This window comes from Diabrotica undecimpunctata, chromosome 3, assembly GCF_040954645.1.
Source record: "Diabrotica undecimpunctata isolate CICGRU chromosome 3, icDiaUnde3, whole genome shotgun sequence".
Taxonomy (NCBI): Eukaryota; Metazoa; Arthropoda; class Insecta; order Coleoptera; family Chrysomelidae; genus Diabrotica; species Diabrotica undecimpunctata.
Window position 1 is genome coordinate 151,698,427 of NC_092805.1, and position 21,701 is coordinate 151,720,127.

At 33.2% G+C, this 21,701-nt stretch overlaps 1 protein-coding gene across 1 annotated transcript; it reads left to right on the forward strand.

The window, feature by feature from the left end:
- Nucleotides 1-157: 157 nt before the first annotated feature.
- On the forward strand, nt 158-21,701 carry Cdk1 (Cyclin-dependent kinase 1). The gene is made up of 6 exons (XM_072527182.1): nt 158-295; nt 419-574; nt 637-753; nt 8,038-8,242; nt 9,364-9,587; nt 11,988-21,701. Exons 2-6 carry the CDS (start codon nt 441-443, stop codon nt 12,247-12,249), a joined length of 942 nt encoding a protein of 313 aa, XP_072383283.1. The 5' UTR covers nt 158-295; nt 419-440; the 3' UTR covers nt 12,250-21,701.

Genomic DNA, 21,701 nt, shown 5'->3' on the forward strand with positions numbered 1-21,701 from the left:
TTTTTTCTGAAAGACCTTAAACACACATTGCTGTATCCATTTTAATAAGTTTTCATACGTTTGTATAACTGAATTTCAATACTTGAAGTTATTACAGAATTTTTTGAATACCATATTTTTAATGGCTAAATATTCAAGATATTCGATAGTCCGTTCCTAAAAATTAAAGAAGAACATCTTGAACGCCCTCTATTTTTTGATAGATTCGCGGTTTTCCGTTACTTCATTGACTACAATTTACAAAAGTTCGTTGAGATAATTATATCACATCATCTAATATTTTGATTTCTTATTTGTAAGTATTTTTGTACAAGGTTTGTAGTAGAATAAATGAAACAATGGTGTAAAAGATTAAAATTGTGAATCACTTAAAATTATTGTTTATAGATATTCATCTTACTACTTAGTGCTTCTGAAGTTTTCAGGTGAGGTGAAGAAAGATGTCCACATCTAAACCCAATATAACAGTACACGATTTTCTGAAAATCGAAAAAATTGGAGAAGGTACATATGGAGTCGTCTACAAAGGCAAAAACAAGAAGACTGGACAACTGGTAGCCATGAAAAGAATAAGGTAAACATTTTTTTATAGTTACTGATCATACTGATCCTTATATTATTCTCGAATATTCATAGATTAGAAGCAGAAGATGAAGGTGTTCCGTCAACGGCAATCAGAGAAATTTCTCTGTTAAAAGAACTGAGACATCCCAATGTTGTTTCCCTTGAAGATGTGATGATGGAAGAAAATAGGTAAGAAATGTTCAATGATACAGAGACAACACAGTAATTTTTTAGTACAATATAAAGAATTAAATCATTATTAATATAAATGTCATCTAGTGAAAAAGTACCCAGTGATGTTTCATCAATTTATAAATAATGCTATTTTTGTAGTATCCTGGCTGCAATGTGGTGTTTAATGATTTTCTAGTTATCTTGAGTCTTAATAGTATTTTATAAATAAAAAATCTAGTTTCACTTTATTGTGTAATACTCTAGTGAAATTTTTCATAAAAATCAAGTCACTGATATTTATATTAATTCTTTCTCCATTTATTAATTTAGGTTAGGTTTTTTACTACATTTGAAAATATTAAAGGCAATAATATGAGTTAAAAATTTTGACGATGTGCATTTGTCATTATTTAGCTATCATAGCATAACTTGTGCTACATTGTAGAGAGAGGAATGAAGTAAGTCAGAACTATGGAGATGAACTATGGGGAAACACATGTAACACAACTAAAAACAAGATAAACTCGGTTCGCTAATCCCAGTCCGAACTGTCTAGTGAATTTAGTAATTATTTTTTTGCGAAGTTAGTTACTTTTTGACAGACTAAAAGTGGCTGGAAATTACTATACAACCAAGCACCCGTACTCATAGCCAATATTAATAGTAAACAAACTAAATAGTAAATAAAATAGAACTTTGCAAATTACTGACAATCAATATTTATTTATCTGCACCATATAATAAATAGTTATGTTAAATTATAACAACTAAATATATATTTTTTAAATATATACTACCCAAAATTTGATGGGTTTAGTATACACTTCGACTATTTAGAATAATTCTTCTTTTTTTAAAGAAAGAAGTCTGTAATAGCAGAATACTTGAGCTATTAATACTGAGAAGTAGGAATTGTTGTGTTGTAGGTTTCCGACAATGAATCTGTCAAAGTATGCCTGAGCTAAGTGAATGGAGTTTAATAAGACATACTTTTTATATAAAATAATATAATTCATCATCATCTTTAGCTTGACAATTATCTCTGCACCTTGTAGACTAGTAGTTAATTCCAGGATATAATTATAATTCAAGTTATAATAATATATTGGTTAATACAGTTATTTACATAAGGAGTAATTTAATTAAATATACTAAAATAAGAAATTAAGTAGAAAAAATAAATACCTGTATAACCATACTAGATAATGATGATAATTTTAATATTGAAATCTATGCTGTGTACAGGTGTCATGATTTACCACAATTATAATTTTATGTAAATTTTAAAATTTCTAGTTGAAAAAATAAAACAAATCACTTAATAACTTAACTGCCACCTACACCCCATTGGGCGGACACAAGCACCCCTTGCTGGTGCTATGACAAAATCTTGAGAACTGCTCAGGAGTGCCAAAGCTATATTTTCTTTATTTATTATCATAGAACAATTTTACAAATACCATTTCTTGTGGGATAACCTTGCCACCTAAGCTGGTGGACATCACAGTTTTTTCTGAGGCTGCTATTTTCTTGTGGCATGTTAAAGTAATTACTATTTAAATGGGAATAAGCCAGAGTTAAAGGTTAAAGTAAGTTTATTGATGTTTCAATTTCCAACTAGTAAATTTACTAATGTTTGTATTTTGAGAACGATTTTCGAAGTAGAAATTGAAACATCAATAAACTTACTTTAACCTTTAATTGTGGCTTATTCCCATTTAAATAGTAATTATTATTTATTTATTGGGATTATGAACATTTTCAAAACACTCCAAAAATGTTTTATCTGGGCATGTATTACAAAAAGTGTTGACTTGTGTTTTGGTATTCAGACTACTGAGCATGGCCTTCTGGAAAGAGAATCAGCGTTTCTGTGGCTGTCTGACCCTCTGGATTCTTAAACTGTATCAACTACTTAAGGGCGGCATGGTCAGTTCGGATTAAAAACTTCCTTCTATAGAGGGATTGATACAAGTTTCTACTGATTTCACTACTGCTAGAAGTTCTCTTCTCGTGACACAATAATTCCGCTCAGGTTTTGAAAGAACTTTACTAAGATATCCAAGGACTTGTTCATGTCCTCCTTGAATCTGAGAGAGCACTCCTCCAATTCCCACATTACTTGCATCTGTATCTAAGATGAACTCTCCTTCTGGCAGTGGATACCCTAAAATTGGTGCTGTGATTAAATGCTTTTTCAAGGTCTCAAAGGCATTTTGGCAGTCTGTATCCCAGCAGTAATCTCTTGCTTCTTCTGTAAGTCACGTTAATGGCTTAGTGATATCTGCAAACTTCTTAATAAACCTCCGGTAGTAAGTACATTGTCCAAGAAAACTTCTCACTTGATGTTTGTCAGTTGGTTGGTCAGTTCGTATATGACCCAGATAATTGACTTTACATAGCTGGCAGTTCTTGGGGTTTAACAACAAGTGGGCAGCTTTAAGTCGATTAAAAACGTTTTCTAAATTATTCAGATGGTCTTCAAATGTCTCCCCAAGACGATTATGTCATCTAGATAAACCAGGCATGTTTTCTACGATAACCCCCTCAACACATTTTCCATAAGCCTCTCAAATGTCGCAGGAGCATTACAGAGTCCAAATGGCATAACATTGAATTGCCACAATCCAGATCCTGTGGTGAAGGCTGTCTTCTCTTTATCTACTAAATTCCCTTAATTTTCTTTTTTCCACCTGATTTAGAGACTCTCCAGCAACTGCAACCATTTGGTTGAATATCTCGTTGGATTTATCGGATGTTGTTGTCTGACAGATTATGGATGTCACAGGTACACAAGTTCCTACTTTTGTCTCTTTCTTGATGGTCATTGGGTAGTCATCGACATTGATAAGTCTCACAGGTATTTCTTTAGCCGAAGTCACCAATTCCTTTCCAATGCCAACATCGTTGCCATGGTTCCAAGGCTCCATCATAACAGGTGTCCCTTCGTCCACAATTCCCTGTAACCGCGCTACTATGATCGTTTCACTTCTCGAAGGCACGACAGTATCTTCTTTAATGGCTGCTTGCACAGTGTTGTCATCATGTGGATGAAGAAAAGAAATACCTCCTCGTTACCAACTTTGATTACCTTATTCTTAAAATCCAATTGGAATCCATGCATATTCATTACATCCATTCCTAATATAACATCCTCTTCGATGTCAGCAACTATAACAGTATGGATGATGCCTTTTACCATTTATTTCTCCATCTACATATACACTATCTTCACGACATTTCAAAGAAGCTATTAGTATGAGAGGGTCTTTGGAAAAGTTCCGGGTCGAAGCTGTCCCCCTAAAGCCGACCCGTTCTAGTTTTCCTGATGGTGAGTTTCTTGATTTGTGTCGTACCTAAGGTGCTTACATGAACTTCGTACTTGTCCTATTTCGCCAGAATTCCAGCATCTTATGGTCTTCGTTTTTCTTGTATGTAATACTTTTCATCATATTAAGGAGCTGGTCAAGTTTGTCTTCATTTCCTTCCTCTTTTACAGTCCTAACTTTACTGTACCCGCTAGAGGCCTGCGTAGCTGACTCGTATTCGAGGCCGGCGGATAAGACATCAACCAGCGTCTTGTGACGAGCTAATCGCAGTGTTCTCTGCATCAGTAGCGCACCTAGAATTTGCCTCTGGGGGGGTTTTGGTTGGTCACCGAAATTTTTTTATGGTGCTACCTCCATTTTAAGTCCTTAAAATGTGTGAGTAACAGTGTTGGAATATGGACTTGGGGGGGGGTTTGACCCCCAAAACCCCCCACCCCCTGGGTGCGCCACTGCTCTGCATTTCATGATCATGAAGACCATCAATAAACGTTTGAACGGCCAACTTTTCCATCATGTCTTCGCGAGCTGTTGGATAAGCATATCATACTAATCTGGCAATATCTACCTCATATTCTTGAAGAGCCTCATCTCTCTTTTGCCTTCGATTTTTAAGCTGCGACTGATATACATGCTCCAAATGGTCGTGGCAATATCGCGTATTAACCTCTTAAGTTGTTCGAAATCATCCGTCTCCTCTACAGCTATGGTCTGAAGCACATCTAAGGCATCTCCTTGAAGAGCGATAGTCAGGTTTACAGCCTTTTCTTTTTCAGACCATCCATTCGCTCTTGCAGCTGATTCGAACTGTTTCATGTAGTTGTTCCATGACGATTTTCCGTCGAAAGTTGGGACTTTAACATGAACAGAACCTCCACTTCCTTCAAATTTCGGCCATGTTTCCAACTTACATTTCGTCTCGTCTTCTTTTGTCTCTACTGTAATTGGATTGTTTCCTCTCTCTGCTGTCCCTGTTTCCTCCATCTTCCTTTCCATCTCTTTCATCTTTTCTTCGAAGGCCAACATATCGGCAGCACGAAGACATTCTATCGTCGAGGGCAGATATCTCAGAAGTAACTTTAGAGATGTTAGCAGAAACTTTGCTTTCCAGAGAAGAAATATGGTTAGAAACTTTGTTTTTTAAGGAAGCGATGTCGCCGGAAACTTTCGAAATATCGCCAGAAACTTTGTTCTCTAATGATCCGATATCACCAGAAACTTTTGAAATCGATGAGATGACAGCATCATGTTTTTCTTCAAATATATAAGTTTCCGGGTCCAAACCCTCTTCCTCCAAAGCGTTCTTTAGTCGTTGGACTAAATCAGCCTTTTTTCCGGTAGAAGCTAATTCTCTGTCCTCGAGATGTCTTCTTAAATTCGTAACTGTGAGCTCATAAATCGTAGTCATTTTCACTATTTATTTAAAATTCCACTCTGACACCAATAAACTGTATTTATAAATCTAATTTATCTTGATTTATTATAAAATGTTCTAACACTTAGTTTATTAGTCTTTATTTAATTTATATATAATCTTACACTTAATTTATTTTACACTATTTACACTATTCTAATTTATATACATTTATTTCCTGCGTTACAATTCAAACTCGACTCGATACAATTATTCTTTCTAGACTGACCGCTTACAATGAAAATTCCTCTATATATATTTATTAACCGTTGTTCTGGAGTTCCCTAGAATTCGGTCGGTGACCCTTGATGAACGTTATCGAACGCCATGGAACCCCGACAGGTTTTATCGGAGGGGACCCTACTAAAAAATACTTGATAGAAAAATAGGTTTACAGTTTAGGCATGAGTCATATTTATCGTAACAGTATGTTCAAATTTTTCTTGTATCAAATATAGTAGTGGCTGAATCTTGCATAATCTGTCCCTTTCGATATCATCTCCAAAATGCCAAAATATTAACAGAATCTGAAATCAATGTCTTGTCAAAAATTAACACATTTCATTTTTATATATTCTACCATTCAACCAATATGTTTGGATGAATGGTATAAGTACCAGCTGCTTCTATATTCTAAGACCCAAAAATATTGTTATTTCTGGGATATTTGTATTTTTCTATTCTTTATACCTACTAATTCTGACAGTATTATTTTGTAAATGTGTTTGTATTTTTACTTATACTATGTAATAAAATACTTTTATTATGTAAATATATAAGTATTTTTGTTTGCTTCTCTTGCCTGTGCTAACTTTTTTGTCTTTTGAATATATTTCTATTCCAGTCTCTTCTACCCTGCTTTTAATTGGGAATATATTTCTGCTACCTCTTCTGTTCTGTGAGACATTATGCTAATGTCATCAGCACAGGTGGCAATCTGCATTGATTTATTTGTTAGGAGATTACCTCTTCCTATATTTAGCTGTCTTATCACATATTCAAGAGTTAGGTTGAATAGTGTCGGTGCCAGCCCGTCTCCTTGTTTTAATCCTTTCACTATTGAAAAGTTCTCAGTGGGCTCGTTTTGTTCTCTAACAGTTGCTGTTGATGAGTCCATTTTTGCTTTTACTAGTCAGTAAAGCATACTAGTCAGTAAAACTCTAACATCCCCCAAAAATACTACATGTATTTTTGGGGGATGTTAAAGCTTTGAAATATTTGATATAACTTTTGTCTATTAATTGAGTTGTTCCGTGGTTGTGTGGATGCGTGTGTGATAAACGTATTTTCCACGGAAACAAAATAAAAATAATATTAAAATCAAATAAAACGTAGAAAAAAACTGTTAATAATATTTATTTTCGTAATTAATTCTCGAAGGGAAGGTATTTTTGTATGTATCGCGGACCGATGCAAATTGTGTCTTATTGATTACTAAACTAAACTAAACACACTCTTTGTTTTAAAAAGCCAGACGATAAACTCAAGTATTATCGGCCTGGTCTCTTGTGATGTCATTGCTTACCATATAATATTTCGTTTCCCATACATGAAAATGCAACGTCAACACTAAGTTAAAGTTAATGTTTGGGCAGCAACTTTAGTTAACAAATATGTTATAATATTCTACCTGGAAATTTAAATATGAGATCTGTTATTTAATTTTTGAATAGAAAAGTATTAATTATTCGTAATTAGCTTGTCGCTACAGAGTTGTAGGCCTATTTGAAATCTATGAATATGTTGTGGATGTCAATGTCGTATTCCCACGATTTGTTTAGAATTTGTTTCACTGTGAATAGCTGTTAGTTGTAGATCTTCCTTGTTGGAAAGCGGTTTGATATTCTCTGACAATATTTTCAGATAATTGTTGGAGTCGTTTGTTTAGTATGTAAGTGAAAACTCTGTACGCTGTGCACAAGAGGGTTATGCTGCGAAATAGTTTTTCTAGACTAATTTTAGTTCTTTTGGATTGCTGGTTATTTGCCCTTCTTGATTTCTGCATATATTTGTCGGGGTGTATCCTTCTCTTAAATTGCGTAGATATCTATACACCTCCACTATATCGATACTTACCCTATATATACATACCCTTATATAACCGCACCAGAAAAAATGTAGTTAGAACTCAATAACTAATAAATGTCTCACTTGGTTCGTACTGACGGTGTGACACGAGGTTATTTGTTGACCTTGTTGAGGAAGTGTTTCGTATTGGTGGCGCGTATCGTAAATACTTGTATACAAGTACGCGCACGAAATGAAATGATGTGACAAACTAAAATAAAAGTAGTTTTATTTTTAACTTTTCCTTAATTCTTAAGAATCTTTTTGCAGTATTGCTAACATAGTTCTGGTACTTACTTCTCAATTAGTGTTGTCTAGACAAAAGTCTCTTTCCTAGAGTGAGATTGTAATATACTTAGTTATTATATTGTTCAATAATGTATAATTCAATATTCTTCAATTGCCTTTTTGACTTGGAATGATAATTGGGTAGACAAATAGTCAACCCATGAATGTAACAAAATTTAACTGCTTTGTATTGATTTATTTTAGATTATATTTGATCTTTGAATTTCTTGCTATGGATCTGAAAAAATATATAGATAAACTACCACCTGGTACTTACATGGATCCAAAATTAGTCAAGAGTTATCTGTATCAAATAAACGAAGCTTTATTATTCTGTCATCAAAGACGAGTTCTTCACAGAGACATGAAACCACAAAATTTGCTTATTAATAGAGATGGCCAAATAAAGGTGAGTAACTTTTTTTTGTTTTGTGGAGTAAACATTTTTTGTTACACATGAATTACGAAAATCAAATGCAAATACTGATTTTTAAAAAATTTATTGCATACAAAATAACTCCGTAATAAAATTACTTTTTTACACAATTCCGGACATGGTTCATTTAGGTCTTATACATATCGCATAAGGAAAACTCAAGACGATTTATGTATAAAATGCGGAGTGCGCGACGACGCAGAGCATTACTTATTCCATTGCAACATTTTTCACGATAAACAAAAAGATATGAGCACAAGGCTAGGAGAGACAACACCAAAGAATATAATGATTATCTCCTTCTTGACTGGCTTTACAACTCTGGTGAGTCTTCTCTGCATCCACTATAGCCCTCCATCTTCTACGATCTTGCGTTTCCATTTCCCATTGTTGTACCCATAGAATTTTAACCTAATAAAAGAAATAATAAAAAAAAAGGAAACACAAGGGAGAGTGAAACAAGATGGGAGATAAGGGAGTGACAAAAGACTGCAAGACTTTTATTCCTCATTGTATCGAACAAATTATAAGAACAAAGCAAGTAATATAAGTCAAAAGATGAACTATTCCTTCTTAATGTCGGCATTACGGACATGGAGTAGAGAGAGGGTCAGCAGCGGGGCAGCTGAAGTAACATTTGCTACAAACATGTATCTGCTACCAGCAGCTGCCAATGAGGAAGTTATTGTGAGTAGGCAGTCGCGTTCTCACGATGAATTCCTTGGCTTCACAGGTGTCTGGATCGGGCGAGTGGACTGAATCCCACACACTAGTGGGGAGCGCAGTACCCAGGTTTCTTGGTGTGCTGTGGTCTGTCCTGACGGACAGACCGCATTTCTTATGAAAATTTCCTTCACCCAAAAAAAGTATGTCGTGGTAAGGAGATACTATGATTATTTGATCGCCAGTATATTCTAGACGATTTAGTGTTACTCAAAGTGCACTATAGGCTAAATTATAACCTGGCAATCACAGAAAAGTGTTCATTTCTGTTTAACATTAGTACAAAGAATGCTAATTTTTTTATTGAATAAAGTTATGCGTTTACAGACTATGGCCAATTGATTACAAAGTTATTTAAAAAATAATAATAGGTTGCAGATTTTGGTCTTGGACGTGCGTTTGGAGTTCCAGTAAGAGTTTACACACATGAAGTTGTTACTTTATGGTACAGAGCACCTGAAGTACTTTTGGGATCTGCAAGATATACCTGTCCTATTGATATCTGGTCTATGGGATGTATTTTTGCAGAAATGGCTACCAAAAAACCTCTGTTCCAGGGAGATTCAGAAATTGATCAGCTCTTCAGAATATTCAGGTATTTAGATCAGTTCATTAGCATACAATCATCTTATTGATGCAATATTAACTATAATGTGTTCACTTGTATAATGTGTTGTCACTTGTTTCAATTAAAAGAAATATAAAATTTTTATAGCAGAGATCTATTACAACAAAATTACACAAAAAACTATTAGTACAGCAGGTTAAAAACAAAACTAAAAAAGAACTGATGATTGTTGTTTTTTTAGGTGTCTAGTCTCAATATTTTCTTTATGAGATTCAAACCCAGAAGACAATATCTTTGGAAAATTGCCATATATCCTAAGTAATCAATTTTAGCATTTTTAACTGATTTTATTAACATCATTAGTCTAATATTTGTTTTGGTGTTGCTAACTTTAACATTTCAATAATTTAACATTCCAATAACTGTTGTTTTTGCTTAAATTAAATTGTAATTAAGAAATATGTATACAGTTTACCATAGCACTAGCAATATTAGCAGTAGTACTGATCGACACTGTATACAATTTAATATTATTCAAATTAAATAATTAACCAGCTACTACCAATTTCTACACAGTTGAATCATAAGGAATGAACCAAACTCCTCCACCACTCCTATCAGAGATGGGATATCATAATGGCTACTCTAATTTTATTAGCTGTTCTTCTAAAAAATTCACCTGATCTACAGCTAGGATATTTTTCTTCAGTCTACACTTTTTTTTTTGTTTATTTTGTCTTGCTTATTATTTTTCAGCAGTAAGTATTTTCTCTTCCTCATGATATGTACCAAATACTGAAGTTTTCTTCTTTTTATTGTTGTCAGTACCTCACAAAATTTGTTCAATCTCTCTTACTCTGCCCTGGCCAATTTTGGCATTACAATTTTAGCTTGGTTACTCTTTGTGCCTGTTTTGTAAAGTTACTGTGCCCTGTTTCAGTTTGCATTAAGTTTTTGGGGATATTGTGTTCGTACTGGAATACTCAAGTGTTTATTATGCCGAGGCCAATATCGTACGAAGGAAGGATTATGTTTCCGATGTAACGAAAATGTCGATTCATTGGTAAACAAAACGTTTTTTAAAAATTATTCATTTTCATTTTGTTTATCCATTATGAGTTCTCAAAATTCCATGCGTTTGAGATTGTCCTCGGCTAATAACTCTTGAGTAGTTGAAACTTTAAAACAACGGTAACCGTTTCGTTTCAAAATATTCCTGACAGACCTATCAATTATGTCAACTTCTTCAGCAATAGTTTTGCTTGAACAAGGATCACTAGTTTCAGCAACACTACAAATATCAATTTCCCTATTTTTTCAAACTTCGTTGACTATTTTCTCTCGTGGTAGATCCGTACTTTTTCGACAGTTTTATATACAACCAAACGGTTCCAATTTTTTAATAATACGACTAACAATTGATCGTGTCGGTATTGGCATGTCTTCATAGGCACAAGTAAATAAACTTATAATGTTGGTACAAGTTGCCCCCAAAATAGCATTTTAAAATTTGTACTTATTCTTCGTTTGTATACATACATGGTTAGAAACACTACTTTAATTTCAGCTTATGGCATTATAATGAAAAGCAAAGGTATTTGATTTGCTCGGCCAGTGATGTTCCTTGAGACTGTTGCCAAATGGGTAGATACTTTCGGCAAAAATCGGTAGATTTCGATATATCATATACACTATTTTAAATTTTAAATTATAAACAATATTTGGAATAATAAATGTATTAAATTATAAATTAACCAAATCAAATAGTACCTAATGAACATAAAAAAAATTGTTAATAAAGTATTATTATTATCTGCAAAAAAATACAGAATTACGAATATTCAAAAGCAGTTTCAGGAAAAATTGGTAGACGGTATAACACTGTTGGCTTACGCGTGCCAAATATGCTGCTACAAATCTTGAAAGAGCAGCAATTCAGTGGAAAAATTGTTAGCTTTAATTGCAAATCAGGGAATCTCAGTAATTGTATTTAAGAATCCTATAAAAAATTTCCAAATATATATATATATATATATATATATATATATATATATATATTTATGATTTATAAGTGTAAGGGTTCTGCTGTCTCCCTTCGTAAACATGATTATTTCTATTTCAGTTATTTACAGTTATTTACCAATAGATGCCTGGCATACCTGTTAAAAAATCTTTGTTTATCTTATTGACTAATTCGAAAACGTCAGATTTGCTTTATTTGTACGTATTATTCTTACCTTCTTGTAAGTTTAAAGTAAGAAATCGTGCAACACTGTAAGCGTGTTGCACGAATCTGCTATTTGATTTACATTGTGCGTAAGAACAAACGCTGAATTTTTGTCGTGCATTTTACTAAATATACGCAATGTAGATCTTTCTTCGCGTATTTATCATAATGTTTATATTGTACAAATATTATTTTTCTAGGATTTTGAGAACACCCACCGATGATATCTGGCCAGAAGTTTCCTCTTTTCCAAACTACAAAGCCACGTTCCCAAACTGGGTTAACTTTAACCTCGCTAGTCAAGTTAAAAGCTTAGACGACGACGGTAAAGATTTATTACAAGAAATGCTGGTCTATAATCCAGCGAAAAGGATAAGTGCAAAGCAAATTGCTAGACATCAATACTTCCAAAATCTCGATTTATCTGTAAAACCAGTGATCCCGGAAGATGACAAAAAGTAACCATCTAATATGTAAAATTTTTATTTTGCTGGCTTTTGTTTTAGCATCTCAATATTACAGGGATTACGTGCTTATTGAAAATTTATTTTTTTATTAGGATCACGATTTTTATGACTTGTTTAAACACTTGATCATTTGGTGAATGCATTATTTCCATTTAGTTTTTGAAATCCCTTTGAAACAATTGTTTATAAATAGCATATGAAATGAAGGTCAGCATCATTCTATTCCAGACCAAACTAATATTTATTTTTGTGTTATATTCTGGGTGAATTTTTGGTTACTTTTTGCTAATCGCAACGGCAATTTTTGTTTTCTTGCTTAAATCAAATAATAGTAGTTGGATTATATATTTTATTTTTGTACTCTTCGTGTAGTATTCGGTGTTTGTTGTAGAAGGTGTTTTGATTTAAGCTGAATAACAAATCTGCCATGAAAGCATTTCATTTAAAATAATTGGCAGTTGTTCGCTTTTATCTGTTTGAAGTAAATCATTTTTGCTATTATAAAGATTTTAAAAGTAAGATTTATAAGGATTATATAGTGTGAACTTGTATTTTACAATCACTGAAGAGGTGGAGGTGCCCAAGTGCTGTGACTTTTCTAGACCATTATTTTTGGATTTAAGTTGGGAGTGTCTTTAAAGCTACCTTCCATTTGCTCATTTCCTTTTGCCCTCTTACATTATTCTGGCTATCTTTCTGACATTTTCCTTTCTACTACATCGTTTATCCGGGTCTTCACATTCTTTTCTTTTGAAGTTCTAAAAGCTGATACCTACTCAGTAGACTATCATTATAGACTTTTCCGGTATAAAACCACTTTGGTACTCACCAAGGAGTCATTCTACCTGTGAACTTAGACAACTGAATAAGGTGCTGGAGGATAATCTTGTACACTGTGTTCAAGAGATTTTAGACTTTGTTTAATAGATCTTCTTTGTTTGTAGTTTGCAGATAATTCCAGTGTGCTATTCTTTTGTCATTTGTTCTTCATTCCAGACTGACAATTTTAGTAGATTTGGCTTTTAAAGATTATCTACGTTGATTCCTAGGGATCTGTTGTTCTTAAGACATTTGATTCTGGCCCTTACTTCGAGCATTGAAGTAAGTTCTATGGGGATGTTGTTGTCTTTTGAGGAGATGTATTATATTATTTTTTCGTGCAAAGTAATCGTTTGAAGCGCTCAACGCTTTTTTACAAGTGATAAACTAAACTAGATAAAAGCGAACAACTGTGTAATTGAGTTTCTGTTATGATTCACTTCTTAAAAATTGCAATAAACAGTTCGATCAAAATTACCAAAGCTTGCTTAATGTAAATCGAACTGACCTTCAGGACTATTAAAAACTAATACAGTCCTAAATAAGAATTTGTATATATAGTAGCTTTATAGTCTACAGTCCATCAACCTAAGAATTCAAATAATAACAAACTATAACTTCGCAAATTGGTGAAAATGCTGTGACAGATAATTGTTTATGTCAGAAAATCTGAAATTGGATGTTTCTTTTGAGACACTGTGAGAAGGATCAATTTGACAATGATAGGAAATAGTATACGCAGCATTATATCTTTACGTTTAATAGGAAGATAATAAGTGGAAAACGCAAGGAAAATGTTGACTAACAAACATTATGGTGCATTAAACATTTCGGACACATAATTTTATGATTATTAATTACAATATTGCACTAGCTCGTCAAGCAGCCATCTTATAGAAACGTAGAAGCTTCTATTTACATCTTTACACTATAAAAACAACCTCTGTGTTTTATCCGGTATGCATACCATTTCAATACCTTTAATGAAGTACTACTGATTATGATGATAATAAATATATTATCGAATAGTATTATTTCTATTTATTATCTTCCAATTGTACGTATAACTATAATACTGTTCCCAACTGGAGCATTTTTTTAATATGTTGTTAAAAGTGTCAATTTGACAAAAATTTTCGAACAGCGTTATATTTTTGGAAACTTATGAGTGACAAGCACGTGGAAAATGTTGACGGACAAAAAATGTTGCAGCTGTAATATGTTATTTTCCGACAATCAATAAAATTATCAACAACAGTCGATTTTTTTTTTCAGAAATGCGCAATAAAGAGCTTGATAATAGGCTTGACGAATTAAATGCAGGGAACATTTTCGCTGTCGTCCACTGACAACTTGTAGATCTTGTTATAAATTTACAACTCTGCAGTGTCTGACTGCAAAAATGCCCTCTGTATTTTTGTCCGCCAAGTAAACTACCACGTTTAAATGTTTTTAAAGAAATATTAATGAAAAAATTAGAATGCTGCTAAGAATTTAATACGTCCGACAGGATTAATGCCCCAAAATTTACATCTTCCTGGTATTTTTCACTTATTATCTTCCATTCAGACGTAAAAATATAATTCTGTTACTAGTTATGCTCATTGATAAATTGACGCTTTGTATATCACACCAACAAATTGCTCCTGAAAAAAATTTGTCCATCACAACATTTTTAAATGATAACAATACATTATATTTTGCTATTTTTCTTTGACTCTTTAGGTTGATGCACTGCAAACTATTAAAACACATAAGAAAAGTTCTTTCCCATGGACTAATTAAAAGTATCAACGATTATGAAGACTTCTTACCCGTGGACTTATTAAAACCCCAAGACAATAAGAAGACTTTTAAGTCCACGTCACTTGGATTAATTAAGGACACTGCCATAAATTTAGATAATTAAAATTGTGCCAAATTTTGTACAACGAAGATCTCACAATTAGTTAAAAACCGAAAAAGATCTCGAAATTTCTAAATTCCGTTGGGATATTACGCCCAATGGTTAAATCGATATTTCTTTCTCTTGCTGCACTCGTTTTAATTTTAACACATCAGTTTAGTGGTCTTACCAATTTCTCAGTTTGGTTCCTACTAAATCAAATCATCGATCAACAAATCTCATAAAATGTAATCATTTGTGTTTATATTTACTAAAACAGATCTGTATTGTTTTGTTTTATCTACTTCACACATTGTTTTCCAAATAATTTCATTCCAATTCCAATTATCACAATTTCTGTTTTCTTATCTGTCGCATTGTTTCCTGTATCTTTTATTTATTTTTAGGAAATCAATATTTTTTATATTCGTTATGAAAAAATAAAACGACTGAGAAATTAAGGTTTCAATATACACAGACAATGTTTAGAAATTTGTGCCATTTAGAAATATAAATTGTCTTATAAATAGAAAGTCCTTAATATTCTTCCAATCATTATAACTGATATTTTCGTTAATGATAATTTAAAGATCTGTACATTTCACTTTACAACTACTAGTTAAGCTTGGCATTTAGAATATACAATTCGAAATAAAGCATTAAGATAATTTGCGAATAGAACTTTCTGTAGACGGTATATTATAAATATGATGATTATTTCTTATGTTTTTAAATTTGCACAAAATTAATTCCCAGTTACATATATATATATATATATATATATATATATATATATATATATATATATATATATATATATATATATATATATAGGCTCTATCATTGAAGTGCTACAGTCTTTAATGAAGGATGACTTTAATTAACATTGAGACCATTTATCACTGTGGAAGAATATGTGGTATAATCAAGCAATCGCTGATGATAATAAAACAAAAGATAACACTGGACGACAAGCCTGAGACCCAAAAAACAGAGTACAATTTTTCGAAGGTTTTTGGTGCGTTGAATACTAAGTAGCTTCAAATTGCCAAATTGGCTCTGGTTTCTGAGAATGCCTAACCTAAAAGTGAAAAATAGCTGTTTTCAGCATATACATATTATAATACAAATAGACTGAGCTCTGCAATACAGGTCCGTTCTCCCAATGCGGCAGAGAAAACTGACGCAAAGCCGTCCCTGCATATCTTTCTAATGGGCCGGGTTTATCGACCACGTGATCTTCATGTGGTCGATATACCCGGCCACTTCAGGGACCGCTTTACGTCAGTTTTCTCTGTCGCACTGGGGAAACAGTCCTGCATTGCAGCGCTCAGTCTATTAATTTGTATTATATGTCTATTGTTTTCGGCCATTTTTGAGGTTATGTAAAACCGTTAATTTTTTCTCAAAGACACAGAATACAAGAGACTGATCGTTGCAGTACCAGCCCCTCAGTGCGACAGGAAACTGACGCAAAGAATTTCCTCCATCTCTTTATAATTTGCCAGGTTTATCGAGCACGTGACCTAAATGGCGAATGAGAAGGTCACGTGGTCGATAAAACCGACTCATTAGAGAGACATGCAAACTGCTTTGCGTCAGTTTTCTCTGTCGCACTGGGGGAACGCCACTGTATTGCAGCAGTCAATCTTGTATTATATAGTAATAATAAATATATCTCGCTTTAAGTTAAACGATCGTTTGAGTGTCTTAGTTTATGTTTAACCGAAACGTCACTTCTATTAAGTACCGGTAATAATCTGCCATCATTCGTATATCCCGACGACCTTGAAAATGACGCTTTTCTGCCTGAACTCTTGTGAAATCTCTTACTGAAAATGACGCTTTTCTGCCTGAACTCTTGTGAAATCTCTTACTGAATGCACCTACATTTTCTAGTAAGTAATTTAAATGCGAAAACAAGCATTTGTACTTTAGAAACATTTATACATTAAGGTGGTAATTTCATCATTATATATGACAACAGTTTCTGGGAGAAAAATTATATTACGATGCTACATAACCTCAAAAACGGCCAAAACCCGCTATTTTTGCACTTTTAGGTTAGAATATCTCAAAAACCAGAGCCAATTTGGCAATTTGGAGCTCAGATTCGGATTCAGCGCACACAAAAATGATGGCTGGGTCTGAATATTATTTAAATTTGGCCGTCCTGCTTAATTGACAAATATTTTTATCAATGAAAAAATAACCTTTTATCTATACACAGCTCCAAGAAATTAACGCAACATTTTAAAACTTACTATTAAACATGAAAATAGTAACTGAAATGAATGGCATTTTATTTCGTATTAATTTACTTTGTAAAACAAACAGATTTGGTAATGTCGCTAACTATTTTCAATATTCTTACATAATCTTAAAACAACGAACAACAAAATTGCTATAGTAGCATCCCGTAAGTTTGGCCACCTCGGAACCGGACCCTAGGCCGAACTTAAAGTAGCCGAAATAACCGATGCTTAATCTTGATCTAAAAAATGCCTATTTATTGTTTGTATGGATCTAGAAAAAACAAAACACTTGTACATTAAGTAGAAGACAACACAGAGGAATACTCTGACATATATTTAATACATATGAAAAGATAGACCGTTACAAAAATACTATAAAACAATACTTACAGAACTCTAGGCCTAATAAAATTTAAAAATATTGCACATTGGTGGTTTGGCTTCTTAAACACTTAAATAGTCAGTAATTTTTTTCTAAATTTTCTTTTCTAATGATTTTTGATGTGCAAAGTCACGCCACTTTTTAATAATCATTACATCGATGCATTCTTTTTGCTGTTCGACGTAGGTAGCTGCCAGTTGCAAAGCTGCTTTGCCTTCAGCGTGGCTCATGTTATTTTCTTCATCTTCCTCTTCATTCTCAGCAGCATCTGTGTCGTTATCCTTCTCATTTTCTTGGCGAATGACACACTCGGCGATTCCTTCGTCGTTCAAAACCTCGTTGTGTAGCTCCTTTTCAATGTTGATCTCAAAGCAACGCTTTTGTAAAACTTTTTCAGTTTCAATCTATGTACAAAAGCCTTCGATAGTTTTTCTATTGCGCCGCCAATCGTTGATTGTACTTTTGCCCACGTTTAAATCTCTGCAAATACTTTGCACGGATTCTCCTTTGTCCAATCTTTTCAGAGCTTGTAGTCTCTGTTTCATTATACTTACGTTTACGCGTTTTACTCATTTTAAAGCAGTTTAATGCACGACGCGAAACAGTTATTGTCCACACACACAAGTATACTGTCTATATAAGCAGTAAAAATCGCAAGTGAAACAAGAATCACTGACTAGGCCTACCGTAAAGATGAGCGCTTTACCTGCTCGCGTCTGGCTGGCGCTCACTAAGTGTGTGACTAATGCTCAGAGAGCCGGCCGGACTAAGCGGAGACCGTACTAACCGAGGCCGAACTTACGGGAGTCTACTGTAATTCTAAAAATTGAAATTGTTCAAATTTTTTTGCTTAATAAGACGTATTTCCACCCCTGCTACGAATGACAGCTTGGCATCTATGATTCATACTCGAAATAAACGGTCTTAAGGTATTCTCACACAGTTCATTCCAAAATTTGATAGGACGTTGTTCCAGTTCCCGCAGAGTATTTGGTTGATTAGGGGAATCCTGCAGTTGTCTACCAAGCAAGTCCCAAACATTCTCTATAGGATTGAGATCGGCACTATTCGCTGGCCATCCCATAATGTCGACTCCAACTTCCTCTAGATAATTTTGCACTATAGTTGCAACGTGCGGTCGTGCATTAGAACAAAATTTTAGCCAATATAAGGAGCAAGTGGCACAACATGACCTTGAAGTACCGTTATTATATATTCATGTTAAATCCAATACTACTAAATCTATACGACCTGTTAAAGAAACGCTACCCCAGACCATAACCGACCCTCCACCGAATATCATCGCTCCCCGCATGTTACACTGTTCATACCGTTCGTTCTGACGTCGATATAAGCGAATATGCCTATCAGAATTGTAAAGACTGAATCTACTCTCATCTGTCAACAGCACTCTATTTCAATCAGCCTCCAACCAATGGACATGATTTTGTGCAAATTCTAACGCTTTTTGCGATGAGCTACTGTCAAGGCTGGTCCTCTGGCAGATATACGATTTACCAAATTACCTTCCTTGAGGCGTTGGCGAACAGTTTCACTGCTGAATCGAACATTATGAACGTCTTCAAGTTGGAATTGTAAGCTTCTGGTAGTTACAAGTCGTTGTCTTAAGGTGCGAAATCGTAAAACATGGTCTTTAATAGGCGTTGTTACACGATGTCGAGTTTGTCCTGGAATGACTACCGCTCTTTCTGTACCGTTCCATCATTCGTGAGACCGTTGTATGGTGTACGCCGAGCGTCTGTAACTCTAACCTTCTCCATGCAAAACCACTATTTGATCACACTCTTCATTAGCCAAATTTCTCGATTCTCGAGTAAAATGTTAGCAACAAACAGTAATAGTTCACACAACGACTTGAAAATGACACTAACCTCTTATTGACAATAACAAATTTACAACCGGTTGAAACAAAAACAAAACAAGTAACCTGATAAAAACATTTCAAATACATGGTATATTCAATACAAAAATAAATACAATTAAATTTAAAATACCAATGAATCGCTTTTTTTGTTTTTGTAGATGGTGCGTTAATTTCTTGGAGTATATCAGTATATGCTAAACTAAATTTTGATTCAAATTATCGGTGTTAACCCAGATTAATCTTTTTTTTTTAATTTTTTTTTAACTGTTACGTGATTTGTAGTTAAAAGTGATTATAAAGGTTTCTCTATACCTACCTAGTAGAAGTTCTTTAGTCATTATTAACGTGCAATAATGTTTTATCAAAGACTTTGTAACACGTTAACGATAACTATTATTAAAAAAAAGATTTTGGCGGGGTATTATAAGATCTCAGACTGCGAATCGAAAATAAATATTCGATATCGTGTCGATATGAGCAAAGATATTCTGCTGATATGTATGGGGACTTCTTAATAATCACTTTAACTAAATACATACCATCGTCTAATATTCAATCGTCTTTTTTGTCTTCCGCCTAGTTTCTGTCAAATATCAGGTATTTCCGATAAAATTTATTCTTTGCATCTTCCCTCTTTGGACGTCAACAATTTCAGTTGTTTACTTAAACATTTCTTACTCTTTTTCTCAATCACCTCAATCTTTTTGCAGATTTCAAATAATCGATTTCGAAATATCTTCCGACTGATTTTTGTATATTCGATTTATTTCCACTCATTCCCTTTGTCCCAACTTTAAGTGCCAAGCTAGATTTGTGAAGTAAACAAAGCTCACTTCACTATAGAAAGCAAAAGTTAATTTATAGTAAAAATCATCTATTTTACACAATGTAAAGATTCCCGACAAATCTTCACATGTTTATAAATAATTTACGTTTTCAGTTGGTTCACATTGTATTAGTGCAACTGATAAGCTATATATATTTTTAGGCTAGCTAGTAATTAAAGCCAAGGTAGTTCTCAAAAAGACGTTAATATATTTTATTTAAGAAAGTGATAAAATTAAAATATCGTAGAATTAAATGGACATGAAATGAAAAGTAATTAAATAACGGTCTAAGTACCAAAAATAAACTGACAATAATAATATTAAATTAATTTACTAGCAAAAATGGTTTCAAATTTTTTTCTATACGCTTTAACTATGTCTCAGCCCTTTGGAACAGTATAAAAATCAGTAATAATTTGTACTGTTTGCTAGATCGTCGTAGATTTTATGCCGTATTTGCTAATTTTTTAAATATGAACAAGGCTAATCAGGTATGTAGGCTGCGAAACCCTAGATCAAAAGGAATTGTTTTGCTTGCATATTTGCATTTTCAAGTAGCCCAAAATCAAATACATGCCTTAAAATCCCACACGTTTTGTACAAAAATATCGTTTTCGGCGGAATCTTAGTAAGTTTCATCATAACCTGTTTATTAACATAAGATTTACCACCACATCTCAGCTTATTTCGATTATTTACTTCACTGCCTTCGCTATTTTTCTTTTTCTTTGAATATCCATATTTTAAAATACAAAGCCACTACTAACTACTCTCGTACAGGGTAGTATAAGTATTAATGACGCTACTAAGTATTAGAACGTTGTACATCTTATTGGGCAGGACAGCCAAAATTAAAGAAACATTGAATTTTGGGACTTACACAGTTATTTAATTATATTTGATTATTTTGGTTACTTTTAGAAGGAATACATTGTAGCTTCTTCACATTGAAGTTGTAAAATAGGCTGTAAAATTATGAAATTTCTATGAATCAAATTAGAAATCATAGTCTATTTGCTCTAGTTACAATGAAAATTACCCAAAGTTTTCAGAATCAGCAATCAACTTGAAAGATTTACATATATAATTATCTTAAAGTTGAAATACGTCACGTCTTCTGCACGGTACTTAAAAATATTTTGTCCATTGTAATATTTCGAATTTAAATATAACCATCATTACTAATCAAAAGACTTAACCGTTGTTATTGGAAGACTGTGATCAACATTATATATTATTACACTTATCCACATGTATATGACATTGTATATCTAATTAGAATAATTTTTTACTTCAGATATTTTTATATCTTAGTTTAGACTATTTTGTGTTTCAACAAAATATTTTATTGTCTATTATAAGGGACCAATTTTGCGATTAAAAAGTTGTTTTTC